The 24,524-nt window shown below is 41.0% G+C and overlaps 1 protein-coding gene across 2 annotated transcripts in view; it reads right to left on the bottom strand.

Moving 5' to 3' along the window:
• LOC115145306 (influenza virus NS1A-binding protein homolog A-like) overlaps positions 1 to 24,524 on the bottom strand; it is a 120,740-nt gene that overhangs the window by 71,525 nt on the left and 24,691 nt on the right. Inside the window, exons 13-14 of one of the 2 annotated variants that reach the window (XM_029686778.2) lie at positions 21,083 to 21,256; positions 19,722 to 20,835 (exon numbers count right to left, since the gene is read on the bottom strand). The exons of the other annotated variant lie outside the window; for it this stretch is intronic. Coding sequence (XP_029542638.1) covers positions 20,576 to 20,835; positions 21,083 to 21,256 — 434 coding nt within the window. The 3' untranslated portion in view covers positions 19,722 to 20,575. Of the gene's footprint in view, positions 1 to 19,721; positions 20,836 to 21,082; positions 21,257 to 24,524 lie in introns of those variants that run through there. 2 annotated transcript variants of the gene reach the window in all.

The following is a 24,524-nucleotide window of genomic DNA, read 5'->3' as shown; positions in this document are numbered from 1 at the left end:
ATGTGTGGTTCCCACTATGAAGCATGGAGGAGGAGATGTGATGGTGCTTTGCTGGTAAAACTGTCTGATTTATTTAGAATTCAAGGCACACTTATAACCAACTTGGCTACCACAGCATTCTGCAGCGATACGCCATCCCATCTGGTTTGCACCTAGTGTCACTATCATTTGTTATTCAACAGGACAATGACCCAACACATCTCCAGGTTGTGTAAGGGCTATTTGACCAAGGAGAGTGATGGAGTGCTGCATCAGATGTCCTGGTCTCCAGAATCACCCGACCTCAAACAAATTGAGATGTTTTGGGATGAGTTGGACCACAGAGTGAATTTGTAAACTCCTTCTGTTGTAAAAGACTCTGGTAGAGAATGCCAAGAGTGTGCAAAGCTATCATCAAGGAGAAGGGTGGCTACTTTGAAGAATCTAAAATCTAAAATATATTTTGATTTGTTTAACACTTTTTTTAGTTACTACATGTTTCCATAAGTTATTTCATAGTTCTGATGTCTTCACTATTATTCTACAATGTAGAAAATAGTAAAAATAAATAAAAAACCCTTGAATGAGTGAGTAGGTGTCCAAACTTTTGACTGGTACTGTATATATTTTTTAATATAGCCTATATAAAGGAAGAGAAGCTTAGGCCTATCCCTAGAGTGATAGAGCAAGAGAGAGCGATAGAGATATGTCAGCAGCTTGCAATACCACCAACATGCACTTCTTTATGGCAGATGGCTACTGCATCTCCTATACAGATACACTTACAGAAAGAGGTTAATTGCACATTGTTTATCCAAATATTTTGTATGAAGATAAGCATTATCTATAAGCATTATATTGTTAGATTAAAGGTATAAATCTGATAGGCCTGAAACATTCTTCCTCACATCAAGTTCAACTGTCGGAGTCAGTTGGAGCGCTGGTGTGCACTGCCTTCATATCATAGGCTTAAAGTGGCTAAAGCTTAATAATAGCCACACCACAGCAAACCTTCACAAATGTTTCTAAACTTTATTAGGGTAATATCAAAAAGTAAGTCAAGCCATTGTTTATAGGGAATATAGGAGTAGGCTATTATATTACGGCAAACACAACATTACAGTTTGAACTTAATTAGGCAAAAGAAAATGACTCAACAAAATGAAATATGGTTTAAACCTTTAAAAAGCTCTGAACAGGCTATATTGCCGCAATTACCAACAAAAGCAAGTGCCTATCGTACTCAACAAATGACAGAAATAGGCTAATGTTATTTATTTTACAACAGACCTACTTATAACCTAACTAAATATGGAGCACACATATAAAAAGACAGATCAAATTGAACTTAAACAATGAAAATGTCTCAACAGAATTAAACAAAACAGGTTTTGCATATTTAAAAATCTGGTTTCGATTAATAAATAGGCTTACAATAATAACAATGACATACAGCAATAATAATACAAAAAATATATATTATAAATAAATGTAAGTAAACAAATTGCATCCCACCTGAAAATGGAGTTGTACAGTAGCCTGCATTTGGCAGTGCCAACATTCTTCTCATCTTCCAATACAACATTAAAACATATATTCCCCTTGTAGGCTTTTCACTATAGGCATATTCTTTTTCCTCTAACTTTTGTTTTACTTCAATGAAAACGCATCCATCATCACAATCAACAGTGGCCTATGCCAAGGGTCACTAGCTCTCTCCTAAGCAGCAGAGGTGGGTTTCCATCCAATTGACTTGTTATGTGTGTAAATATGTAGTGCATATAAAAATCAAGTTTGAGGTGAAATTCCCATGTGCCGAATAAAAAAATACAAGTTAAATGAGTTTCTATCGCATTTTCAACTCTGTGCCTACTGATGGTTTAGTCACAACAAATGTTGCTACGTAGCCAATAGTGAATGTGCACACTGGTATTGGTATGTGCGCTCTAGCCTACAGCTTGCAGATACAGTGCGGGTTTAGCCTAGTACATGACAAAAGTGCGATTTTTTTTTTTTTTTTTTACAAAGAATTTATCATTAAGTCACAAGAATAAGACCCTCCATATTTATTGAAAGGAGCAACAACCTTATCACTGTGCACTTACACCACCTTGTGAAGTTCTTCATAATGTATTGAATCGGTAGCCTAATAAACTGCATCCTTTCCCTTGATGTGACATTTGGATGGAAACATGGTTAATGTCAAGCCATTTTGAGGATAATGGAATTATATTTTGGATGAAAAAGGAAAGAAAAAAAGAAAAAGGAAGAAAAAGGAAAGATCTGAATGATTGTCTCTACCCAAAGTGGCCCCCTTACAAACAATAGTTACTCTGGCATAGACAATGAGACAGACCTGCCCAGCAGCTCTGACTTTGTTTACATTAAACACCTTGTGCATTTTTTTTACTTCAGAAATACTGCACCAAATACATTAGTTAGACATAAAATTGAGAAACTTCAACGCTGTGGTGGAAAAAGTACCCAATCGTCAAACTTGAGTAAAAGTAAAGATACCTTCATAGAAAATGATTCAAGTAAAAGTGAAAGTCACCCAGTAAAATACTACTTGGGTAAAAGTCTAAAAGTATTTGGTTTTAAATATACTTAAGTATCAAAAGTAAATGTATTTGCTCAAATAAATTTGAGTGTTAAAAGTAAAAGTATAAATATTTTTAAATTCCTTATATTAGGCAACCAGATGGCACCATTTTCTTATTTATTTTCTTACGGATAGCCAGGGGCTCAATCCAACACTCAGACATAATTTACAAACGAAGCATTTGTGTTTAGTGAGTCCTCCAGGTCAGAGGCAGTAGGGATGACCAGATATTTTCTCTTGATAAGTGCATGAATTTGACTGTTTTCCTGTTCTGCTAAGCATTCAAACAAGTACTTTTGGGTGTGAGCGGAAAATGCATGGAGTTAAATGTACATTATTTTCTTTAGGAATGTAGTGAGGTAAACGTTGTCAAAAATATAAATAGTAAAGTAAAGTACAGACACCCCAAAAAACGACTTAATTATTACTTTAAAGTATTTTTACTTAAGTAAGTTACACCACTGCTGAAACATCCTTGGCAAAAACGTCAAAATTAATTACAGATTCCATGAATTATCTTAGATTCATTCTGGGGATTTTGAGGAAGTAAAATAGGCTGAATAGGTGAATGGGGGACAAACATAATTAACCAAATGTGGAACGGTCCAAGACTGAAATTCAAGACTGAAAGGGATAACGACCAGTCCATGAAGCAGGCCTCACAAAGCAGCCGTGAGTCCCTTATGACAGCCCTATGTCAGCTCTGTCTGCTGATGCCCCCACATCCCCTCCCCACCCCCATGTATTCCCTCCATTGGCACCGACTGAATGATAATTTCCGCTGTACTGCCACCAGGTGGCAATAGCGGCATAGTGATATTCCACCCAATGCATGCCGTGTCACAAAATTACTTGTTTCAAGGACAAGCAGTCACACTAGTAAAAGCTCACCCTTTCTGCGGGCTCTTCCAAACTCCATTTTACATGTCAGCAGTAACTTAGCAGGTTCACTTTAGCCGACAATAAAGCCTTTCTGTGTCTTCAGTGCTGAGGTGATGGTCAGGTCATGACTCACGTTTCCTGTCCTCTCTCGCTCTTTGACAGATGGACTAAATACTGAGAATAATGATGACAGAGTGCTTCTGTACTGCCTGCAGTACCATAGTCTCTACCTAGAGGGACTGCTCATCCTCTGCACATGAGTCCCCCCCTCCTTCCTCCCGCCACCTCCAGTATAATCTTCACTGCTGCTCATTGCTGCAGTCTCTGTCTGACTCTCCTCTGCAGATACATGTATGCAGGACAAGTGTGTGTGTGCATGTGTGTCTGCAGATAGCTCTTCATATGATATGGTGGTGTTTGTGGGTTTGAGAGAGAGACTGCTTGTTCATCAGTAGTACTCACTTCTTCATTTCACAATGGCAAAGGGCTGTCTCTCTCTATGCAAGCTGACTCTCACACTGTCTGGTCAGGCACGCACGCACGCACGCACGCACGCACGCACGCACGCACGCACGCACGCACGCACACACACACACACACACACACACTCTCTCTCTGTCTCACTGTGTGTCAAATGCATTTGTAGAGAGTACTTTGCTTATAGAGGTTGATTTAATGTGATTGTGTGTCTGTTCACAGTAACGATAAGAACCTGTGCATTAAGGCCAGGCTGAGTGGGGTGAAGGCCCTCAGTAGGGTTAACCACAAATCAGCCGGGCTAGACAATCTGGACCCTTTCTTTCTAAAATTATCTGCCGAAATTGTTGCAACCCCTATTACTAGCATGTTCAACCTCTCTTTCGTGTCGTCTGAGATTCCCAAAGACTGGAAAGCAGCTGCGGTCATCCCCCTCTTCAAAGGGGGGGATACTCTTTACCCAAACTGCTACAGACCTATATCTATCCTACCCTGCCTTTCTAAGGTCTTCGAAAGCCAAGTTAACAAACAGATCACCGACCATTTCGAATCCAACCGTACCTTCTTCGCTATGCAATCTGGTTTCAGAGCTGGGTATGGGTGCACCTCAGCCACGCTCAAGGTTCTAAACAATATCTTAACCGCCATCGATAAGAAACAGTACTGTGCAGCCGTATTCATTGACCTGGCCAAGGCTTTCGACTGTCAATCACCACATCCTCATTGGCAGACTCAACAGCCTTGGTTTCTCAAATGATTGCCTCGCCTGGTTCACCAACTACTTATCCGACAGAGTTCAGTGTGTCAAATCTGAGGACCTGTTATCCGGGCCTCTGGCAGTCTCTGTGGGGGTGCCACAGGGTTAAATTCTTGGGCCAACTATTTTTTCTGTAAATATAAATGATGTTGCTCTTGCTGCTGGTGAGTCTCTGATCCACCTCTACACAGATTACACCATTCTGTATACTTCTGGCCCTTCTTTGGACACTGTGTTAACCTCTCTGCAGGCAAATTTATTTCTGCAGGCATGGATGTGCCTCAGGGCCAAAAGGGCACAGCATGGAGGCATGGCTGTGTTCTTTGCAAAATGAAGTCCCCCCTGCACCACATGCTTGGTGACCCTCTGCTTTACATCAGAAAGAGACTGCTATGGCACCTGGCATCAGCAGCATAATATTGTGTAGAGGACTGAGGGTCTTCCAAATATTGAAAGTGTTATTTTGTAAATGTATTTTGGGCTACTTGTATGTTTTTTTCTCAATTTTTTGGGGGGTGTGTGTTAGAATACCATTTTGGTATTTTGTATATAGTTATTCAATTCAAAACGTATAACCTCACCAATTTGGCCACTTGGGTACATTTGGGCTACTTGTGTGGGACACCTGGGTGACTTCATGATAAATGTCATGTAGCACACTCATTTTGGAAGTTATCATTCTGAAACTTGCACAAGTACTGTTGCCCTCTTATGTTTTTCACTGAAATTGTCCCCATCATCCTATCTGAATGTTTGTTTTGTCTTGTTCATTTTGAAGATGATGATATAAAAATACAACAATAAAAATAAAAAACATATTTTTTTTCTTTCATTGTATTATCAAAACCAGATCTATTGTGTTATATTCTCCTACATTCAATTCACATTTACACAAACTTCAGAGTGTTTTCTTTCAAAGAATATGCATACCCTTGGTCCTGGGCCTGAGCTACAGGCAGTTAGATTTGGGTATGTCTTCAGGCGGAAATTGAAAAAAGTAGGGGGGTAGCTGTAAACCCTCCAGACGAGCTTCAATGCCATACAACTCTCCTTCCGTGGCCTCCAACTGCTCTTAAATACAAGTAAAACTAAATGCATGCTCTTCAACCGATCGCTGCCTGCACCTGCCCGCCCGTCCAGCATCACTACTCTGGACGTTTCTGACTTAGAATATGTGGACAACTACAAATACCTACGTGTCTGGTTAGACTGTAAACTCTCCTTCCAGACTCACATAAAACATCTCCAATCCAAAGTTAAATCTAGAATTGGTTTCCTATTTCGCAACAAAGCATCCTTCACTCATGCTGCCAAACATCCCCTCGTAAAACTGACCATCTTACCGATCCTCGACTACCGATTGTCGATGTCATTCACAAAATAGCCTCCAACACCCTACTCAACAAATTGGATGCAGTCTATCACAGTGCCATCCGTTTTGTCACCAAAGCCCTATATACTACCCACCACTGCGACCTGTATGCTCTCGTTGGCTGGCCCTTGCTTCATACTCGTTGCCAAACCCACTGGCTCCAGGTCATCTACAAGACCTTGCTAGGTAAATTCCCACCTTATCTCTGCTCGCTGGTCACCATAGCTGCACCCACCGGTAGCACGCGGGTATATCTCACTTGTCACCCCCAAAGCCAATTCCTCCTTTGGCCACCTCTCCTTCCAGTTCTCTGCTGCCAATGACTGGAACAAACTACAAAAATCTCTGAAACTGGAAACACTTATCTCCCTCACTAGCTTTAAGCACCAGCTGTCAGAGCAGCTCACAGAACACTGTACCTGTACATAGCCCATCTATAAATAGCCCAAACAACAACATCTTCCTAATGTATTTATTTATTTTGCTCCTTTGCACCCCAGTATTTCTACTTTGCACACTCATCTACTGTCAAATCTACCATTCCAGTGTTTTAATTGCTATATTGTATTTACTTTGCCATCATGAGCTATTTATTTCCTTTACCTCCCTTATCTCACCTCATTTGCTCACATTGTGTATAGACTTATTTTTCTACTGTATGATTGACTCTATGTTTGTTTACTCCATGTGTAACTGTTGTTATATGTGTCGAACTGCTTTGCTTTATCTTGGCCAGGTCGCAGTTGTAAATGAGAACTTGTTCTCAACTTGCCTACCTGGTTAAATAAAGGTGAAATAAAAATGTAAAAAATAAGAAAAAAACCTGGTGGACAGGCTCAAAACTATTGGTGTCCACAATCTGACCCCCTCCATGCACAAATACACACACAGACCTCTATAAACACAGGGACACAGAACCCCATCCTCACACAAATCAGATCAAATCAAATGTTATTGGCTGCATACACATATTTAGCAGATGTTATTGCGGGTGTAGCGAAATGCTTGTGTTCCTAGCTCCAACAGTGCAATAATATTTAATATCAGTGCAGTAGCACTTTCCCAGACCCATGACCACCAGAAACACAGACCCTCCCCAGGACAGCAGCAGAAGGAACAGAGGAGGGATGATGGAAGGTGTTATGCAGGTGAGTGAGGACCCAAAAGTGGTTTAACAAAAACAGAGTCCTTTAATGTCAAAACACAGGGAAGACATAGATCCTCTTCAGATGTATAGAATGGCAAAATAGACAACCCGCAGAGAGGGCGACAAATGAATCATAAAGTCCTTCTGATATTTACAGAAGAGTCCCCTTCTTAGCAGCAGAGGAGAATAGCAGGGTTAGCGGCGACAGACTGCTGGTCTCTCTGGGTAGGCGTGGGTTGTAGAGGACAGAGGTACCTGATCACACGTAGCATCAGATGAACAGGCAGATTCCGACAGGACGGGACAAGGGTGAAGCAAACGAGACGATAGTTTGGTTCTGGCATGAGAAACTCAAACGAGAATCTGACAAAGACAGAAGCAGGAACAGAGAGAGAAATAGAGACCTAATCAGAGGGAAAAAGGGAACAGGTGGGAAAAGGGTGAACGAGGTAGTTAGAGAAGATAACCTAAAACGACCAGCAGAGGGAGACGGAGTGAAGAGAAAGAACAGGAACAAGACATAATATGACAATACATGACAGAAGGAAAGAGAGAAGACTGGATGAGGAGAGAAAGAATGCTGCAGAAGAGGCCCGGGAGCTGAGAATATGTGTGTCCGTACTCTAAAGGAGGCGCTGTTTCAGGTGCTGGAGGTTGAGATGTAGAACTGTGGTAAGAGTTGACAGTGCATTTGGAAAGTATTCAGACCCCTGGACTTATTCCACATTTTTTCACGTTATTCTAAAATGGATTAAATGGTTGTTTTCCCTCATCAATCTACACACAACACCCCATAATGAGAAAGCAAAAACAGGAGATGTGGCTTCGGAACATTTTTTTCTGTACCATCAACACCAGGCTGGATGGGGCCATGGACTCATGCTGCTTACGCCAAATCCTGACTCTGCCATCAGCATGACGCAACAGGAACCGGGATTCATTGGACCAGGCAACATTTCTGCACTCCACAATTATCCTGTGTTGGTGATCACGTGCCTATTGGTGCCGCTCTTCTTGCTTTTAGCTGATAGGAATGGAACACGGTGTTCGTCTGCTGCAATTGCCCAATGTGCAGTGAAAGGTCTTTGTAATAATAGCATACCTGGGCAGGTCTCTGGTGCATGACCCTGCCTGGGAGTCTAGTTTCACCTCATTGTGTCATCACAATCGTGTCATCACATCACAATCGCCATGCCAGACATTTTAAACTATTGTGATACTGATTAACAGCTGAATTATTCATCACAGTGTCCAACTCTTTCTGGAAATGCCCAATTGCTGTGACCGTAAAATGGCATAATGACAAACAGACACACACAGACACACACAGAGTTTGATGAGTGGTTAAATGAGTTCAAGACGCTGTGTTCTTCCATCCTTTTATCTATTGGCTGGTCATCATATCAAGGTTTTATTATTAGTTAGACTGTCTTGTACTGTACACACGCACAGCTAATGCACACGCACAGCTAATGCACACGCACAGCTAATGCACACGCACAGCTAATGCACACGCACAGCTAATGCCCAGTATACAGGGGGGGGGGGGATGGGAAATGCTTCATTCTTTATTCCCACTGATGGTAAAGAAAGGTGACAGCTGTTGGCTTTAAGAAAGAGAGTTCCACAGATGACACTGAATCCAGGCCTAGTTATTTATTCATTCATCATGATGTTGTTGATGGAAAATAGGACTAAAATAGGATGTAATTTCATACTGTGGTTTGAATCCTAACTGCTGTTTAAGACTGGGAAATATTTGCTGGGATATTTTGCATTAACGAACCCCACAGCGATAGTCAATGTTTTATTTCTGTTCTTTTTTTTTAACTAAACTGCTCACTGAGGAAAGAAATAGTCTAACTTAGCCTAGTTGATACTGTAGTTTTCTGGGCAGCACTTTATTTGGATAGTCCATCTGTGCATGCTCTACAGGCTGTCGGTAACATTTCAACTATTTACTAACCCTAACCCTAGCTGTAACCGTAACCCTAAACTTAACCCTTACCCTAGCCCTTACTCAAAACCTTACCGTAACCTTAGCAAGCAGTTGCTTATTAACATATAGTATCCAAATAAAGTGTGACTGCTTCCTGTGTTAAATATTTCATTTATTTGGCCTACAGTGAAGTTATATAGTTAATAGATAAGTAGGCTGTTATTCCTTAGGCTGTTATTCCTTGTGTTGAATATCTTATGTTGGTGGCCACTGAGGCGTGGGCTGCATCCCAAATTGCACCCTATTCCCTATACAGTATAGTGGATGACTTTTGACCAGGGATCTCATTTATCAAAGGTGTGTGGGCACAAAAAAGACTCTAAATCTTGCGTGTGTCAGTATTCTGCAAAGGTTGGTATTTTGCAATGTTGAACTTGACAGGAAAGTGAATATTGTTATTTTGGCGGAAATGGAAATGGAAGTGGTGGAAATGGAAGTGCTTGATGCACAGGAATTATAATAATGGTCAGCTAATAAAAACATTTAAACGTATGCCTAATGATAAAAGAGAAGCATTTGCCATTGGTAAGAAGGTTGCATCATTTCGCCTAATATATTTATTTTTCTTATTGCAAGGCATGTCTCTTATAATTTTTTATAAAAATAAATGTATTTTATCAATATTTCTAATTGATTCGATTTGGCCAAGGGATCCATGGAATACATTTTGGGGGATTAATACAGGAGAGCAACTTTCATTGGGGACTGGGGGACATGACCCCACCACATTCAGAAACTTTTTTGCCCCCCCCCCCAGTTTTATCATTGCGCTGTGATACAAAACTCGGCTCCGGTGTGCTTTAGGACCATGCAGATGCCTCAGAGCGGTCGGGTAGGCCGTTTTCCCAGACACCACAGAGCGTGCTGGACAGGCTGTGTGAAGGCAAGGCTTCTGAAAGGCTGGCGTATAGGACCAGCACAGGACAGATCAACAGAGGCAGCTGCTGTCTGTGTTGCACTTTTTTTTAACGAGTTGTAAAAGCAAGGAGAGCAGAAACTGGCTACTCTTTAGTTGACTAATCTAGCTGGCAAACTACTATTTATTCCCAGTGCTGAGCTAGTAGTGTAACTGACATTTACGTTAGCAAATTTTTCAACCCTCTTGACTGAAATAGCAGTTAGATAGCAGTTACCACAGCCAGTTCAGCTCGAGCTAGCCTCTAGCTAAAGTGCATTTGGAAAGTATTCAGACCCCTTGACCGTTTCCACATTTTGCTACGTTACAGAAGAATGGGAGAAACTCCCCAATTACAGGTGTGCCAAGCTTGTAGCATCATACCCAAGAAGACTCAAGGCTGTAAACTCTGCTAATGGTGCTTCAACAACTAGTAAAGGGTCTGAATTCTTATGTAAATGTGATATTTACGTTTTTTTATATTTAATGCATTTACAAAATAAATACTATGTTTTTAGTTTGTCATTATGGGGTATTGTGTGTTAAGTTCATGTTTTAAGTATCCCGATATTTATGTTATTACGGTGCTATCACTCTGTTATTAGTGCGCCTGAGCAGGAGTCTCATTGTTGATGAACCTGGCCTGAGTGGAATGGCATCCATGTAGTGTGCTAATACGGTTGAGTAAACACTGTTCAACTGGAACCTTGTCGTTGTGTCATTTTAAGTTAACATTGGTAGCAGAGGATGGCTAATAACTACAATGTGACACCTCGCTTCGACGAGAAGAGGTCGTATGATAGTTGTAAAAAGGAACATTGAATCTGGACACGGGTTACTAATCTGGACAAGAAAAGCACTTGCTGTGGTATTATCGCTCGAAGGAAGAGCGAGAGAGACAGCACTAGAAATATCCCTTGAGGATTTGAACAAGGATGACGGTATGGGAACATTGATTAGGTGCCATTGCCCGGCACAAATCCATTGGACAGATATGGAAGGAGATCAAAATGTGCTTTTTGTCAAAGCACTTATCATTGGGTTAAAGACTGTCCTCATAAAAATGAACAAGTTAAACTAACAGAAGAAAATGTAAACACAGAGACAGAGCAGTGTAACATGACACTGTTTTTAAACCAATCTGCTTCTGATTCTGAGGTCTAAATAGTTGAATCCTTAGGATCTGCTGTGATTGATACTGCATGTACACACACAGTGTGTGGTGCAAAATGGCATGATAGCTATGTCAGTGAACTAAATATGAAAGAAGTACAAAATATGATTGACACACCGAGCAACAGAGCTTTCAAATTTGGAGATGGGAGAATCGTCCACTCTATCAAGAGAGTTAAGATACCAGCAAAAATTGGTCAGACCAAGCGTCACATTGAAACAGAGGTGGTCCCTACAGATATCCCCTTAATATTAAGCAAAGCTTCCCTCAAGAAGGCAGGGGCTATACTAGACAAAAAAAAAATGGCAAGGCAGTGATGTTTAAACAACCAGTGACCTTTGAACTTACTCAGGCCACTATTGTGTAAACATCTTAGACAAAGACATCACACAAAGTCCATGTTAAAATGAGATTCTGACAGACACAGAGAACATGAACACAAAGGAAAAACACAAAGTATTGTTAAAACTTTACAAACTGTTTGGACATGCTACAGTTGACAGACTTCAGAAATTACTCATCAGTTCTGGGAATAATGGTGACGAGAGTATTTCGACTCTAAGGCAGATAGTTAACAGTTGTGAGACATGTCAGAAATACAGCAAACCTAAGCCCAGACCAGCTGTTGGTTTGCCACTGGCTTCCAAGTACAATGAAACAGTGGCTGTAGATCTACATGAGCTAGGACCATGTGTGTGGTACCTTCACATAATCCACCACTTCACACGCTTCAGTGCTGGAAACATTGTGAATACGAAAAAACCCAGTGAAATCGTCAAGCACTTCATTCATTCCTGGATGAGTGTGCATGGCCCGCCCCAGAAATTCTACCGTGGCAATGGAGGAAAATTCAATAATAATTCATTAAGAGAAATGGCTGAGAAATTCAACCTGGAAGTAAATACAACTGTTGCATACAGTCCATGGATCAATGGACTTCTGGAGAGACATAATCAAACACTTAGAGATTATGCTGAAAGGGAAGCAAGACAATGGATGTGACTGGAAACAGCCCTAGATTGGGCTTTGATGGCAAAAAACTCAATGCACAATGTTCATGGCTTACAGCCCATACCAACGAGTGTTCTGGCAGAACCCTAATCTTCCCCCTGTGCAGGTTGACAAGCCACCAGCACTAGAAGGGACCAGTGTGAGTGCATGGATGGATGGGACAGCACCTTTCAGCACTACATGCAGCGAGAAAAGTGTTCACTGAAGCAGAGTGTTCAGAGAGAATTCACAGGGCTCTGCGTAAACAGCTTTGGCCCATCGATGAGAAGTACGAGACTGGAACCAAAGTGTACTACAAACGAGTTGACTGTCAAGAGTGGAAAGGACCGGGAGTAGTCATTGGCCAAGATGGTGTGGTGATATTTGTGAGGCACGGAGGCACCATTGTCAGGGTGCATCACTCAAGATTGCACAAAAGTAAATTATCAACAAGATGGAGGGGCTGTTGCTGAGAATGAACCTTCTACAGAAAATGAAAAAAAGGACACAACAGACACAAACTTACCAGGTGTCACATCCAAGGACACTGAAGATGACGCAGGAAATGGAGCAGAGACCTCCAATCATGACACAGGTAATACTATTGAGCATTCAAATGAGGAAAACATTCAACAACAGCCACATGTGTTAAGACAACATGGTTCTTCCAATCTGAAAACTGGACAAACTGTTAAATACGTGGACAGAGAAAGTGGTATTCCACATACAGCAACTGTCATTGGACGAGCGGGAAAAGCCAAAACAAAACACCAGAACTGGTACAACTTTCAGTACTCTGAACCAGTTACACTTTTTGGAACAACAGGGTCAGCTGACCTGTCACTTATAGACAATCACATAATTGAACCAGTGTAAAATCAAGAAAAACAGAATGACATTTAAAATGATGATGTACTTGAATGGATCATTTGACTCAGCTACGATAGATTAGCTCAGTAATTGGAGGAAAAATTAAAGAGGAAGCCAAAGACATTGGTCATAAATGTGTCTCGACAAGGTGGGTGTGTACCCTTAAAGTATCCTTAACTGGAATAGTGCCAAAAGCACATCTAGTGGCTAGAGGTTTTGAGGAGCTGGCTGCTAAAGATCTCCCAAAACATTCACCGACATGCACCTCAGAGTCACTCAGATTGCTGCTGACAGTGATCTGCCAGAAAAAAATGGTAAATTAATTCCATAGACATCAAATCTGCATTTTTGCAGGGAACAGAGCAGTCAAGGCCTACCTCCGCCTGAAGCTAAGAGCGAAGAAACACTGTAGAAACAAAAAAAGAGTGTGTATGGCCTGGCAGATACATCACTCTACTGGTACAACAAAGTCAAGGCAACAATGTTGAGCACAGGTGGAAAAATGTCACAAGTGGATACTACTGTCTTCTATTGGCTTGATCAAGACTGCAATGTGACTGGAGTGCTTGCCTGTCATGTTGATGACTGACGACTTCATTTGGGTTGGCTCACAGAGCTTTGCAACAACTGTGATTTCACACCTCAAAGCTGTTTTCCAGGTCGGCCACAAAGGAGCAGCTCGCTGACTGTTTGACTAAAAAGGGAACGTCCGGTGGGAGATTGTTAAGTTCATGTTTTAAGTATCCCTATATTTCTGTTATTACGGTGCTATCACTCTGTTATGCTCCTGCACAGGAGTCTCATTGTTGATGAACCTGGCCTGAGTGGAATGGCAACCATGTATTGTGCTAATACGGTTGAGTAAACACTGTTAAACTGTGTTAACTCATTGTGTCATTTTGAGTTAACATTGTGTGTAGATTGATGAGGGAAAAAACAAAGGTAATCAATTTTAGAATATGGCTGTAACGTAACAAAATGTGGAAAATGTCAAGGGGTCTGAATACTTTCCGAAGGCATTGTATCTGTCAGGTAGCAGTATCTAACAGCTGTTGTGTGTATGAAAATGTTTTGTAGCCTTTTTCTTGTCAACAGAAGTACATTTGATGATGTACCATTGCACCATTAGCTAGCAGAGCTTGCCAAAAGATGGCTAACGTTAGATAGCTAGCTCACTAACTTTAGCTATTATTTTTACCTCCATCACACTAGACCTGAATCAAATTATGAAACCAGCGGCCAAACGATTGAAGACCGATATTCTGACGTTTTTTTTGCGCATTGTATGTTTTTATTAGTCAGTATAGCAATGTAACATTATTGATCTGTCAGTTTCCCTCGCTAATTCCCTACTTTTCACACCGACACTGTATAAACAGCTCTACAGGCTTCACTGTCATGGTGCACAGTCAGTACACAACACTATGCTCATCGTGTCTTAGCAGGATCAGATGGTGAAAGGTGTCCCTGCAGGGTCAGACAGCCAGGGAAGACCATTCTACGGAGCTCAGGTGAATTTTGCAGTATATTATAACCATCAGTGATTGGATACAAAGTTCCAATCTTGAATTTATGGGAAGGCTACATTCTGGGAATAATGGTAAATTCAATTGTTGAACCATTGATTCTATTCTTGGATGATATAATGTATAAGTGTACACCAATGTAATTCTTTGTCATGCCTCATCTGAGCAGAATCAGATGGTGACAGGGGTCTCATCAGGGTCAGGCAGTCAGGGAAGATCACTCTGTGAAGGACACGGAAATGTATGTAATTATTCTGCCGGAGGTGTAAAACACAAAAGGAGACATATTTGCATATTCTATGGTCTTGTGAAGGCTGGCTGAATTCTGCCACAGAGTATGTTCTTCTGTCAGCATGTCTACAGATTTCCCTTCTCCCTGTTTTTGTTTGCTTGGAAATGTTGATACTGGAGACTGTTATCAGAAGAAACTGTGTAACCTAGCATTTATAGTGACTAAGAAATGTATTGCCATTAATTGGAAGGTTGGTTATCCTCCCACAATGGATGGAAGGAATGTCAAGTTATGTATCACTAGATTTGATTTATTACAAGATTAAAGTTATACTGTACAAGTTTCATAAGGTATTGATGCCTTATATGGAATGCAGTACGACAAAAGGAATATTGAAAAAAATGCCCACGTCAGGGGAGAACTATTTAGGCAATGATGAATGTTTCACTAAGATCATAAGTGAAATTGCAGGGCGCCAAATTCAAAACAACAGAAATCTCATAATTAAAATTCCTCAAACATACAAGTATTCTACACCATTTAAAAAAATAAACTTCTTGTGAATCCAGCCACAGTGTCCGATTTCAAATACGCTTTAAGGCGAAAGCACACCAAACGATTATGTTAGGTCAGCACCTAGTCACAGAAAACCATACAGCCATTTTTCAGCCAAGGAGAGGGCTCACAAAAATCTGAAATAGCGATTAAATGAACCTTTGATGATCTTCATCAGATGGCACTCGCAGGACTTCATGTTACACAATAAATGTGTGTTGGTGTGTTATGTTATGTTAAATTGGTGTGTTATGATCAGAAATGCATTGTCTCATACTAACATCCGGTGAAAGTGCAGAGAGCCACATCAAATTACAGAAATACTCATAATAAACATTGATAAAAGACACAAGTATTATGCATGGAAATATAGATCAACTTCTCCTAATGCAACCGCTGTGTCAGATTTCAAAAACGCTTTACGGTGAAAGCACACCTTGGGTATAAAACCTGTGAGTAAAGAATTTTCGACAGGACTATGTGACCCCAGATGCAGCAAGGTCTAAAAAAGTCAACAAACCCAGAACGCAACTCAAGTTTGAAGACAAAGAAATCCTTTTCTGCCCAAACTACGGATGAGTAGCTGTGTCTAAGCGGGTGAATTCAGGTCGAACCACCTAGCCTCCATCTCCCATCGAATCGTGGTATCTAAAGGGTTTCATTCCTATGCTGTGAGCTCTGAGCTACAGAGCTGTCTGTCCGTCAGAAGACCCCTTCCAGAGAAAAGGGTGAGGAAACAGACTCCTAAGCCAAAAAGGACACTGACATCGGGAGGTTGAGCAGGGAGGTGCGCAGGAGAAGTGCGTCATCGTACAGCGGAACAGTGCACGCAGAGAATCCTCGGAGATCATCCCCACGTAATTACATCATTATATTCTGACCCATAAGAGCGGCAGTTTGGGGCAAGGCTAGGGTTAGAATAGCATAGCTGACAAATTCACCCAAATGTATATTTCTCTTGTGTACTTTCTTTTTTCTCTCTCTTTTGAAATCCTCATTGTGGGTAATATGCGCCATAGTGTGTTGGCCCGTTATACTAAGTTCTAATCAAGAGCCTATAATGTGTTTTGTCTATGTGGATATTTTATCATCATTTTAGCTTTTTAGTAAATAAATATTAAACTAAGATTGGTGTGGTACGAATTCATTAGTGAGACCCGGGTTCGTGCAGATTCACGGGCTATACGACGTTCAGAACGAGATTGGTAGAGGTAACTGGTTAATTAGCGTTAGGTGTAAAATCGATATTCTGATATTCTATGAGTTACTTTGGGAAATAGAAACTCAATATCCCATGGTGCCCCAGGTTAATGAGTTAATAATTGCTTGATTCAGTTAATCACGCAATTAGAAACTTGTAATCATTCGATGAGCAACAGTCGTCACATTAACTAATACAACGTCACGACACTACCCATCCTCAGATTTCTTTCAATTCCTAGATAGTGTTTTACTCAGTTATTTCGATGAATGGTGAGCTCACCAGTGATGCGATTAATTGTAAATAGTAAATAATTCATATTGTACTTTCTGTCAGTAACTGGCAGCAGGGAAGTCAGGCGCAGGAGAGCAGAAATGGGAAACTGAGTACCAGGCAGTTAGCAAGTTTGGAAGGCTACTAATGACCATCAGCAGCATCAGAGCTTGGAGAAGCCTAATTACCGTGACGAGACATGAACAACCAATTAATATATTATAATTAGAGCCCGACCGATATATCGTTTCACCGATATTTTCGGCTGATATTGCCATTTTACCGATGTATCAATATCGTCCGTTTTATTGCACCGTTATTCATGCTTATCTGAACACTTGCGGCAGATCTCATGTCATTATTGTCACAATGTAAGAACAAAAAAATTGGAGAATTGACAATTGCTCTTTTGGATATTGATTTATGAGAACTCAGTTTTGAACATTTTTGTATATCGGCAGATGTATTTGTTTGTTATTGAGCAGGTGATGTGTTCTATGGTTGCTGAGGCAGCTAAACCCCATAGGGTTCCAGATGGGGAATAGAGTGCCATTTGGGACAGAACCACAGCCTTTGCTGGACAGTATAGAAGCATTCAAGTTGACACTGGTCTGTAATGAGTGTGTGGATACACAGTAGTGTCTGTGGTTTATGTGACTATGTCCATGCATATGTATATTTGATCGTGTGTACTGTTCGTCTAAGTTTGTACAGTACCAATGTGACAGTTCATGCAAGTCCCAAGGAGCTTTTGGGGGTCGTAGAGCAAAACAGAAAACGCCATTGGCATTCTCACACCCCTCTGTGTAAAGGTGAGACGCTCACGAACATGTCTGTTGTTCCATGTAGTGAATCTGTCATTCAATGCGTTTGTATGGGGTAATAGCAGTAAGGCCAAATAAAACTCTTCGTCAAATAATGTTTTTAATATAGATTTTTTTTTACATTCCTTAATCAAATAGCAAAATGATCCATGTTATGATCATCTTAAGACTATTCTATATAGCTTAGTAGACCCTCCCCCAGCTTGGACAGGGCTTAAGACTGTTTAGTGCTAAACATAAGGGGTTAAATATATGTTTAATAAAATTCTGTTTCCTGATCTTTCTTATATCGCTCAGATATAAGACCTCCACTTCAGAACAAACTTTATTTTTTGCGGGGACTATCTGTTCCATGTCGTGAATCTGTTAGTATGAGCTAATAGCAGTAAGTCCAAAAATTCATTTATCAAATAATTTATTCATTATTTTTTCGATACTTCAAGGGGTCTTAAAATTCCAAATTAAATAGCAAAATTATCCTTGGTATGACCTTAAAACAATTCCATACAGCTTAGTATTACCCCCTCCAGTTTAGACTATTATGGTTGAATGATTTTCAACTTGAGCGGCAATATTTCTATATAGCCTACACAAGAGTGGCTAGGTGTCGGCTATCACTGGTTAACGCTTGATCTGATAGAATCTATGCATAGATTCAAAGATTTGACTAATCTTACAGTTGGTGAAACATTTGTCACAGAACATGTTTAATTTCCTAACCTCCCTTTGCTTTTACAATGCATGTGACCCTGATCCTGGCTGAAGCTCATGTCCCTGATCCTGGCTGAAGCTCATGTCCCTGATCCTGGCTAAAGCTCATGTCCCTATGGGATCCTAGGCGTTTTATATTTTCTGTCTCTGACAGTACGTCTGATTCAGTGAAACAAAATACTGACTGTTCATTTTAGAGCAGATGGGACAATTATAATTCCATAGAAGTATAATTATATTTCTATGGGTAGGTTATTGTTTGACATGGCCTGGCCAAAAGCCATGACTGCTCAGCAGAAAGTGAAGTGCTACCCTCAAACCTTCTGTGACCTACTTCCCTCAGCCAGGTTGCGACGTGATTGACAGGTAGGCCGTCAGACTCGTCACAGCTTACAGGAGGCTATTTTGTGAATTGACGGAACATAGAGGGGGAGGAATTAGTGGTCTTTGACAGACAGGTGTTAGGTAAGGTAGCCAATGTCCAAGGACAGGGTAGTTCAAGGGAGGGCAGGTACAGCTCAGGTGTTGCGTCATTCACCCACCTCTAGAGATCATGTGACCCAGACTGACTGGGTCCCTCTATCCTTCCCTCCCTGCTCTGCAGGCAACTACATTTAGTGTAATCCTTCAAATTACACCCTAATAGGAACAGAGAAAGGATTTAGGGCTCTATTCAAGTCGTAGCTTTATGGCGCAATTGACAATTAAGACATTGTTCCCACGGTCGCGGAAATTGCATTCACGCTAAACATGTCGGCTCAATCGGAAATTCTTAATTTTTTTATGCTGCTCTTCCGCAATACGGATTGAATCCAGCCATTAGGGAGGTAGTTTCCACTGGGACCAGATTACCTAACTGGTAGAGGAGCTATGGCTGCACAGCCCAATTCTGATATTCTTCCACAAATTGGTCTATTGACCAATCAGATCAGATATTTTGCCAATTAGGCAAAGGATCAGAATTCGACTGCATAGACCATGCTGCCATACATTTCTGCTCATGGAGAGAAGCAATGGAGAGAAATGCTATATTTGGGGACAGTAATTGTGTCCTGGTGGAAAAAATAGTGACTTGCAACATCCAATTGGTGGAAGGTTTATAGAATGTGTATAAATCACGTTTTCATTAGAACCCCGGGGTGGAAATTTCCCAATGCTACCTCAGACAGCGAGTCACTCCACTTTAACAAACCAGTCAAACCCGACTCTTAGTTATAGTACTGTATTGAACTGGAAAACTAAAAAGAGGACAAAGTCAGGTTGAAATGGTTTATTAGTTAAGAAATATCAGCTTGTTACAAATGTGATGCAGCACTTTCCAATTGAATCATTCTAAACTCACAAAAGAAAATCGAAGCCTAATATCTGAACCCTTTTCAAAAACGCTCAACACAACAGCATCTCCATAATAGTAGATTAGTCAAAATGCAGCAACAAAAGAGTTGGTTAGCGTGTGTGTTTACGCGTTACTAAACTGGCACTGGTTTCGTTTGATGACTCAGACATGTGCGTCCACTACTTCCTCCATTGGTAAATCAGCAGTGTATAAAAATATAAAAAGGGCATTAAAGATCTATCAAGCAATCCAGCTTCAGTCTAAACTACACTGCCATGGGAGTTACCCTCTTTCTTTGAATAAGGCTTCAAAATGGCAGATATTTAAAGTGTGAGCTAAAATGACAGTTCAAAATGGAAAAAAAAATATTCAGAATCACTTTCCTAAAACAAGTCAACTCAGAGTTTCCAGTACTGTCACCTATTCTGAACACACCAGTAAGTCAAAGGTAGTTTTGGTGACCAAAACAGTAGGTGTTTCTCTGTAAACCCTCAGAAAACAATACACAAAACTTTCCAAGAAACTCAATTGCACAAAAATGTATTAAAGATGTTGGCATTCTTAATACAAAAAATTAAAAAAGCAATCTAAATATATACAGCATGAAAAATAATCATATGCAATATGCAAAGGCTTGATGTTGCTTCAGGCAACCCTCCCAAAATTATTCCCGTCCCTCCCGCTCACGTACAGAAAAATCACAAAACACAATTAAAAGCACTAAGCATGTTAGTTTGAGACCCCCCCCATAACAGCCCCTTAACCCCTGACCCTCAGACGGAAGAGGAGAGGGCCTCGGCGCAGTCGCTCCACTCGTCCGTCTCAGGGTCGTACACCTCGAGCGTGTTCAGGAAGTTGTTTCCGTCGAAGCCGCCCACGGCACAGATGACGTCACCCAGCGCAGCCACACCCGCATTGCTCCGTGCCACGGTCATGCTACCCAGCATCCTCCACGTGTTACGGACTGGGTCATACACCTCTACGCAGCGCAGTGCATGGGAGCCATCGAACCCACCAACCACTAAGAGCTTCCCTAGAGAGGGGAAGAGAAGGAGATGAGAGAAAACAGAGAAAGAAAGAGCAAAGGGTCAGCACAAATCATATTTTATCTGAGGAGTAATGATTTGGACATTTCTGCCAAATTCCAAGGTTGCAACCACAGAAACCTGCATTCCTACACCGAACTGATTACCCTATACATGGTAATCCTCTCGAGCCCGCCCCCGTTTAGAGCAGACCATAGAATTGGAATATTTCATTTCTATGAAGTAGTCTCTTACCATTGTAGACGGCCACCCCAGCCCCCCTGCGAGCTACGTTCATGGGGGCAATAAGGGTCCAAGTGTTATTCTCAGAGTTGTAGCGCTCCACTGTATTCAGGCAGTTCCACGACTCAGCACCTCCAATCACGTACATGAAGCCATCCAGCTCACATACGGCAGCCTGGTGCCTCTCTAGGAGAACAGAGTTAACACTGCACATTAGTCACTTTTCACAGAACTCAAAGCTGTTCCAGTTCTTCACGAATACAGTATATGCGATACAGCGAAATCTGAAAGTATTCAAACCTTCACTTTTTCCACATTTTTGTTACATTTCAACCATATTCTAAAATAGATTAAATAAATAATGATAATAAATAAATTTAGGCTCTATGAGATGACCTGGCCGCCACAATCACCCGACCTCGACCCAATTGAGATGGTTTTGGATGAGTTGTACCACAGAGTAAAGGAAAAGCAGCCAACAAGTGTTCAGTATATGTGGGAACTCCTTCAAGACGGTTGGAAAAGCATTCCAGGTGAAGCTGGTTGAGAGAATGCCAAGAGTGTGCAAAGCTGTCATCAAGGCAAAGGGTGGTTACTTTGAAGAATCTAAAATATATTTTGATTTAACACTTTTAGACTTACTACATCATTCCATGTGTGTTATTTCATAGTTTTGCTGTCTTCACTATTATTCTATAATGCAGAAAATAGTACAAATGAATAAAAACCCTTGAATGAGTAAGTCTCAACTTTTGACTGGTACTGAAAGCATTTTGCGCCCTTCCCCTTTTCCACATTTTGTTACATTACATCCTTATTCTAAAATGGATGAAATACATGATTTCCCTCAGCAATCTACACACAATACCGCACAATGACAAAGCAAAAACAGGTTTTTACAAATGTATTAGAAATAAAAAACAAATACTTTATTTACATAAGTACTCAAACCCTTTGCTATGAGACTAGAAATTTAGCTCAGGTGCATCCTGTTTCCATTGATCATCCTTGAGATGTTTCTACAACTTGATTGTAGTCCACATGTGGTTGATTGGACAGGATTTGGAAATGCACACACTTGTCTATATAAGGTCCCACAGTTGATAGTGCATGTCAGAGCAAAAACCAAGCCACGAGGTCTAATGATTTGTCTGTAGAGCTCCGAGACAGGATTATGTCTAGGCATAGATCTGGGGAAGGGTATCAAAACATTTCTGCAGCATTGAAGGTCCTCAAGAACAGTGGCCTCCATCATTCTTAAATGGAAGACGTTTGGAACCGCCAAGACTCTTCCTAGAGATGGCCGCCCGGCCAAACCAAGCAAACAGGGGAGAATGGCATTGGACCTGATGGTCACTCTGACAGAGCTACAGAGTTCCTCTGTGGAGATGGGAGACCCTTCCAGAAGGACAACCATATCTGCAGCACTTCACCATCAGGCTTTTATGGTTGAGTGGCTAGACGGAAGCCACTCCTCAGTAGAACATGGCGGTCCACTTTGAGTTTGCCAAAAGGCACCTATAGGACACTCAAACCATGAGAAACAAGATTCTCTGGTCTGATGAAAACAAGATTGAACTCTGGCCTGAACACCAAGCGTCACGTCTGAAGAAAACCTTGGGGATGGTGCCAGGTTAAGCATGGTGGTGGCAACATGCTGTGGGGATGTTTTTCAGCGGCAAGGAGACTAGTCAGGATCAAGCGAAAGATGAACGGAGCAAAGGACAAAGATCCTTGATAAATACCTGCTCCAGAGCGCTCAGGACCTCAGACTGGGGCCAAGGTTAACTTCTTGGTGACATGGGGCAGTATTTTCACATCCGGATGAAATGCATGCCCAAATTCAACTGCCAGCTACTCATCCTCAGAAGAGAAGATATGCACATTATTAGTAGATTTGGATAGAAAACACTGAAGTTTCTAAAAACGGTTTGAATCATGTCTGTGAGTATAACAGAACTTATTTAGCAGGCGAAACCCTGAGGACAAACCATTCAGATTTGTTTGTGTTTTTTTTAGGTCACTCTTTTCAATGGTTTTCATTGGGAATCCAGATTTCTAAAGGGACCTTCTTGCAGTTCCTATCACTTCCACTGGATGTCAGTCTGTAGAAATTGGTTGAGGTTATTCCTTTGTGTAATGAAGTACGGCCATCTTGAACGAGGGTCACTTGAAGTGTACTGTTAGATAGAGGCGCATGACCAGAACGCATGCTTCAGTTTGTTTTCTTCCTGTATTGAACACAGATCATCCAGTCTTCAATTGTATCAATTATTTATGTTAAAAAATACCTAAAGTTGTATTACAAACGTAGCTTGAAATGTTTTGGCAAAATTTACAGGTAACTTTTGAGATATTTTGTAGTCAAGTTGAGCAAGTTGGAACCGGTGGTTTTCTGGATCAAACGCGCCAAATTATATATAAATCGACGGAATTAAATCGAGCAAAGGGACCATTTGTGATGTTTATGGGACATATTGGAGTGCCAACAAAAGAAGCTTGTCAAAGGCATGAATTTTTATGTCGGACGCTAGCGTCCCACATAGCCCAGAAGTTCTACAGGTTAATCTTCCAACAGGACCACGACCCTAAACACACAGCCAAGGCAGCATAGGAGTGGCTTCTGGACAATTCTCAATGTCCTTGAGTGGCCCAGCCAGAGCACAGACTTGAACCCGGTCGAACATCTCTGGAGAGACCTGAAAATAGCTGTGCAGCGACGCTACCCATCCTACCTGACAGAGCTTGAGAGGATCTACAGAGAAGAGTAGGTGAACCTCCCCAAATAGAGGTGCGTCTAGCATCATACCCAAGAACACTTGAGGCTGTAATCGCTGCCAAAGATGCTTCAACAAAGTACTGAGTAAAGGGTCTGAACACTTGTGATATTTCAGTTTCATTTTTTATAAATTTGCAAAAATGTCTAAACCTGTTTTTATTTTGTCATTATGGGGTATTGTGTGTAGATAGATGAGGGAAAACCCCCAATTTCATCCATTTCAGAATTAGGCTGTAACCTAACAAAATGTGGAAAAATTCAAGTGGTCTGAATACCTTCCCGAATGCACTGTACATAAAGCACCATACTAAAGCATTCAGTCGTGTGACAGATCAAAGAAACCCTTTTTGGTATAATCTGGAACCCTTTTTGCTCAGTGTGTGTGTGTGTGTGTGATATTGGTACAGCAATACAATCGTATTTGAACAATGAAGCTAAAACTTTTAATTTTGCTTTATACTTCAGCATTTGATATAAAATGTTTCATATTGAGGTGACAGTAAAGAATTTAGCCTTTTACGTGAGGGTATTTTAATACATATCTGTTTTACCGTTTAGAAATGAATGCACTTTATGCATCTAGTCCACCCATTTTAAGGTGTCAAGTACTTTGACAAATGTACTTCGTGTATTCAATTTAGTCAAAAGTTTAGTGTTTGGTCCCATTTACCTAGC

This window comes from Oncorhynchus nerka, linkage group LG17 (assembly GCF_034236695.1).
Source record: "Oncorhynchus nerka isolate Pitt River linkage group LG17, Oner_Uvic_2.0, whole genome shotgun sequence".
Lineage (NCBI taxonomy): Eukaryota > Metazoa > Chordata > Actinopteri > Salmoniformes > Salmonidae > Oncorhynchus > Oncorhynchus nerka.
The sequence above is the reverse complement of the archived record's forward strand: the minus strand, read 5'-3'. Positions and strand labels throughout refer to the sequence as shown.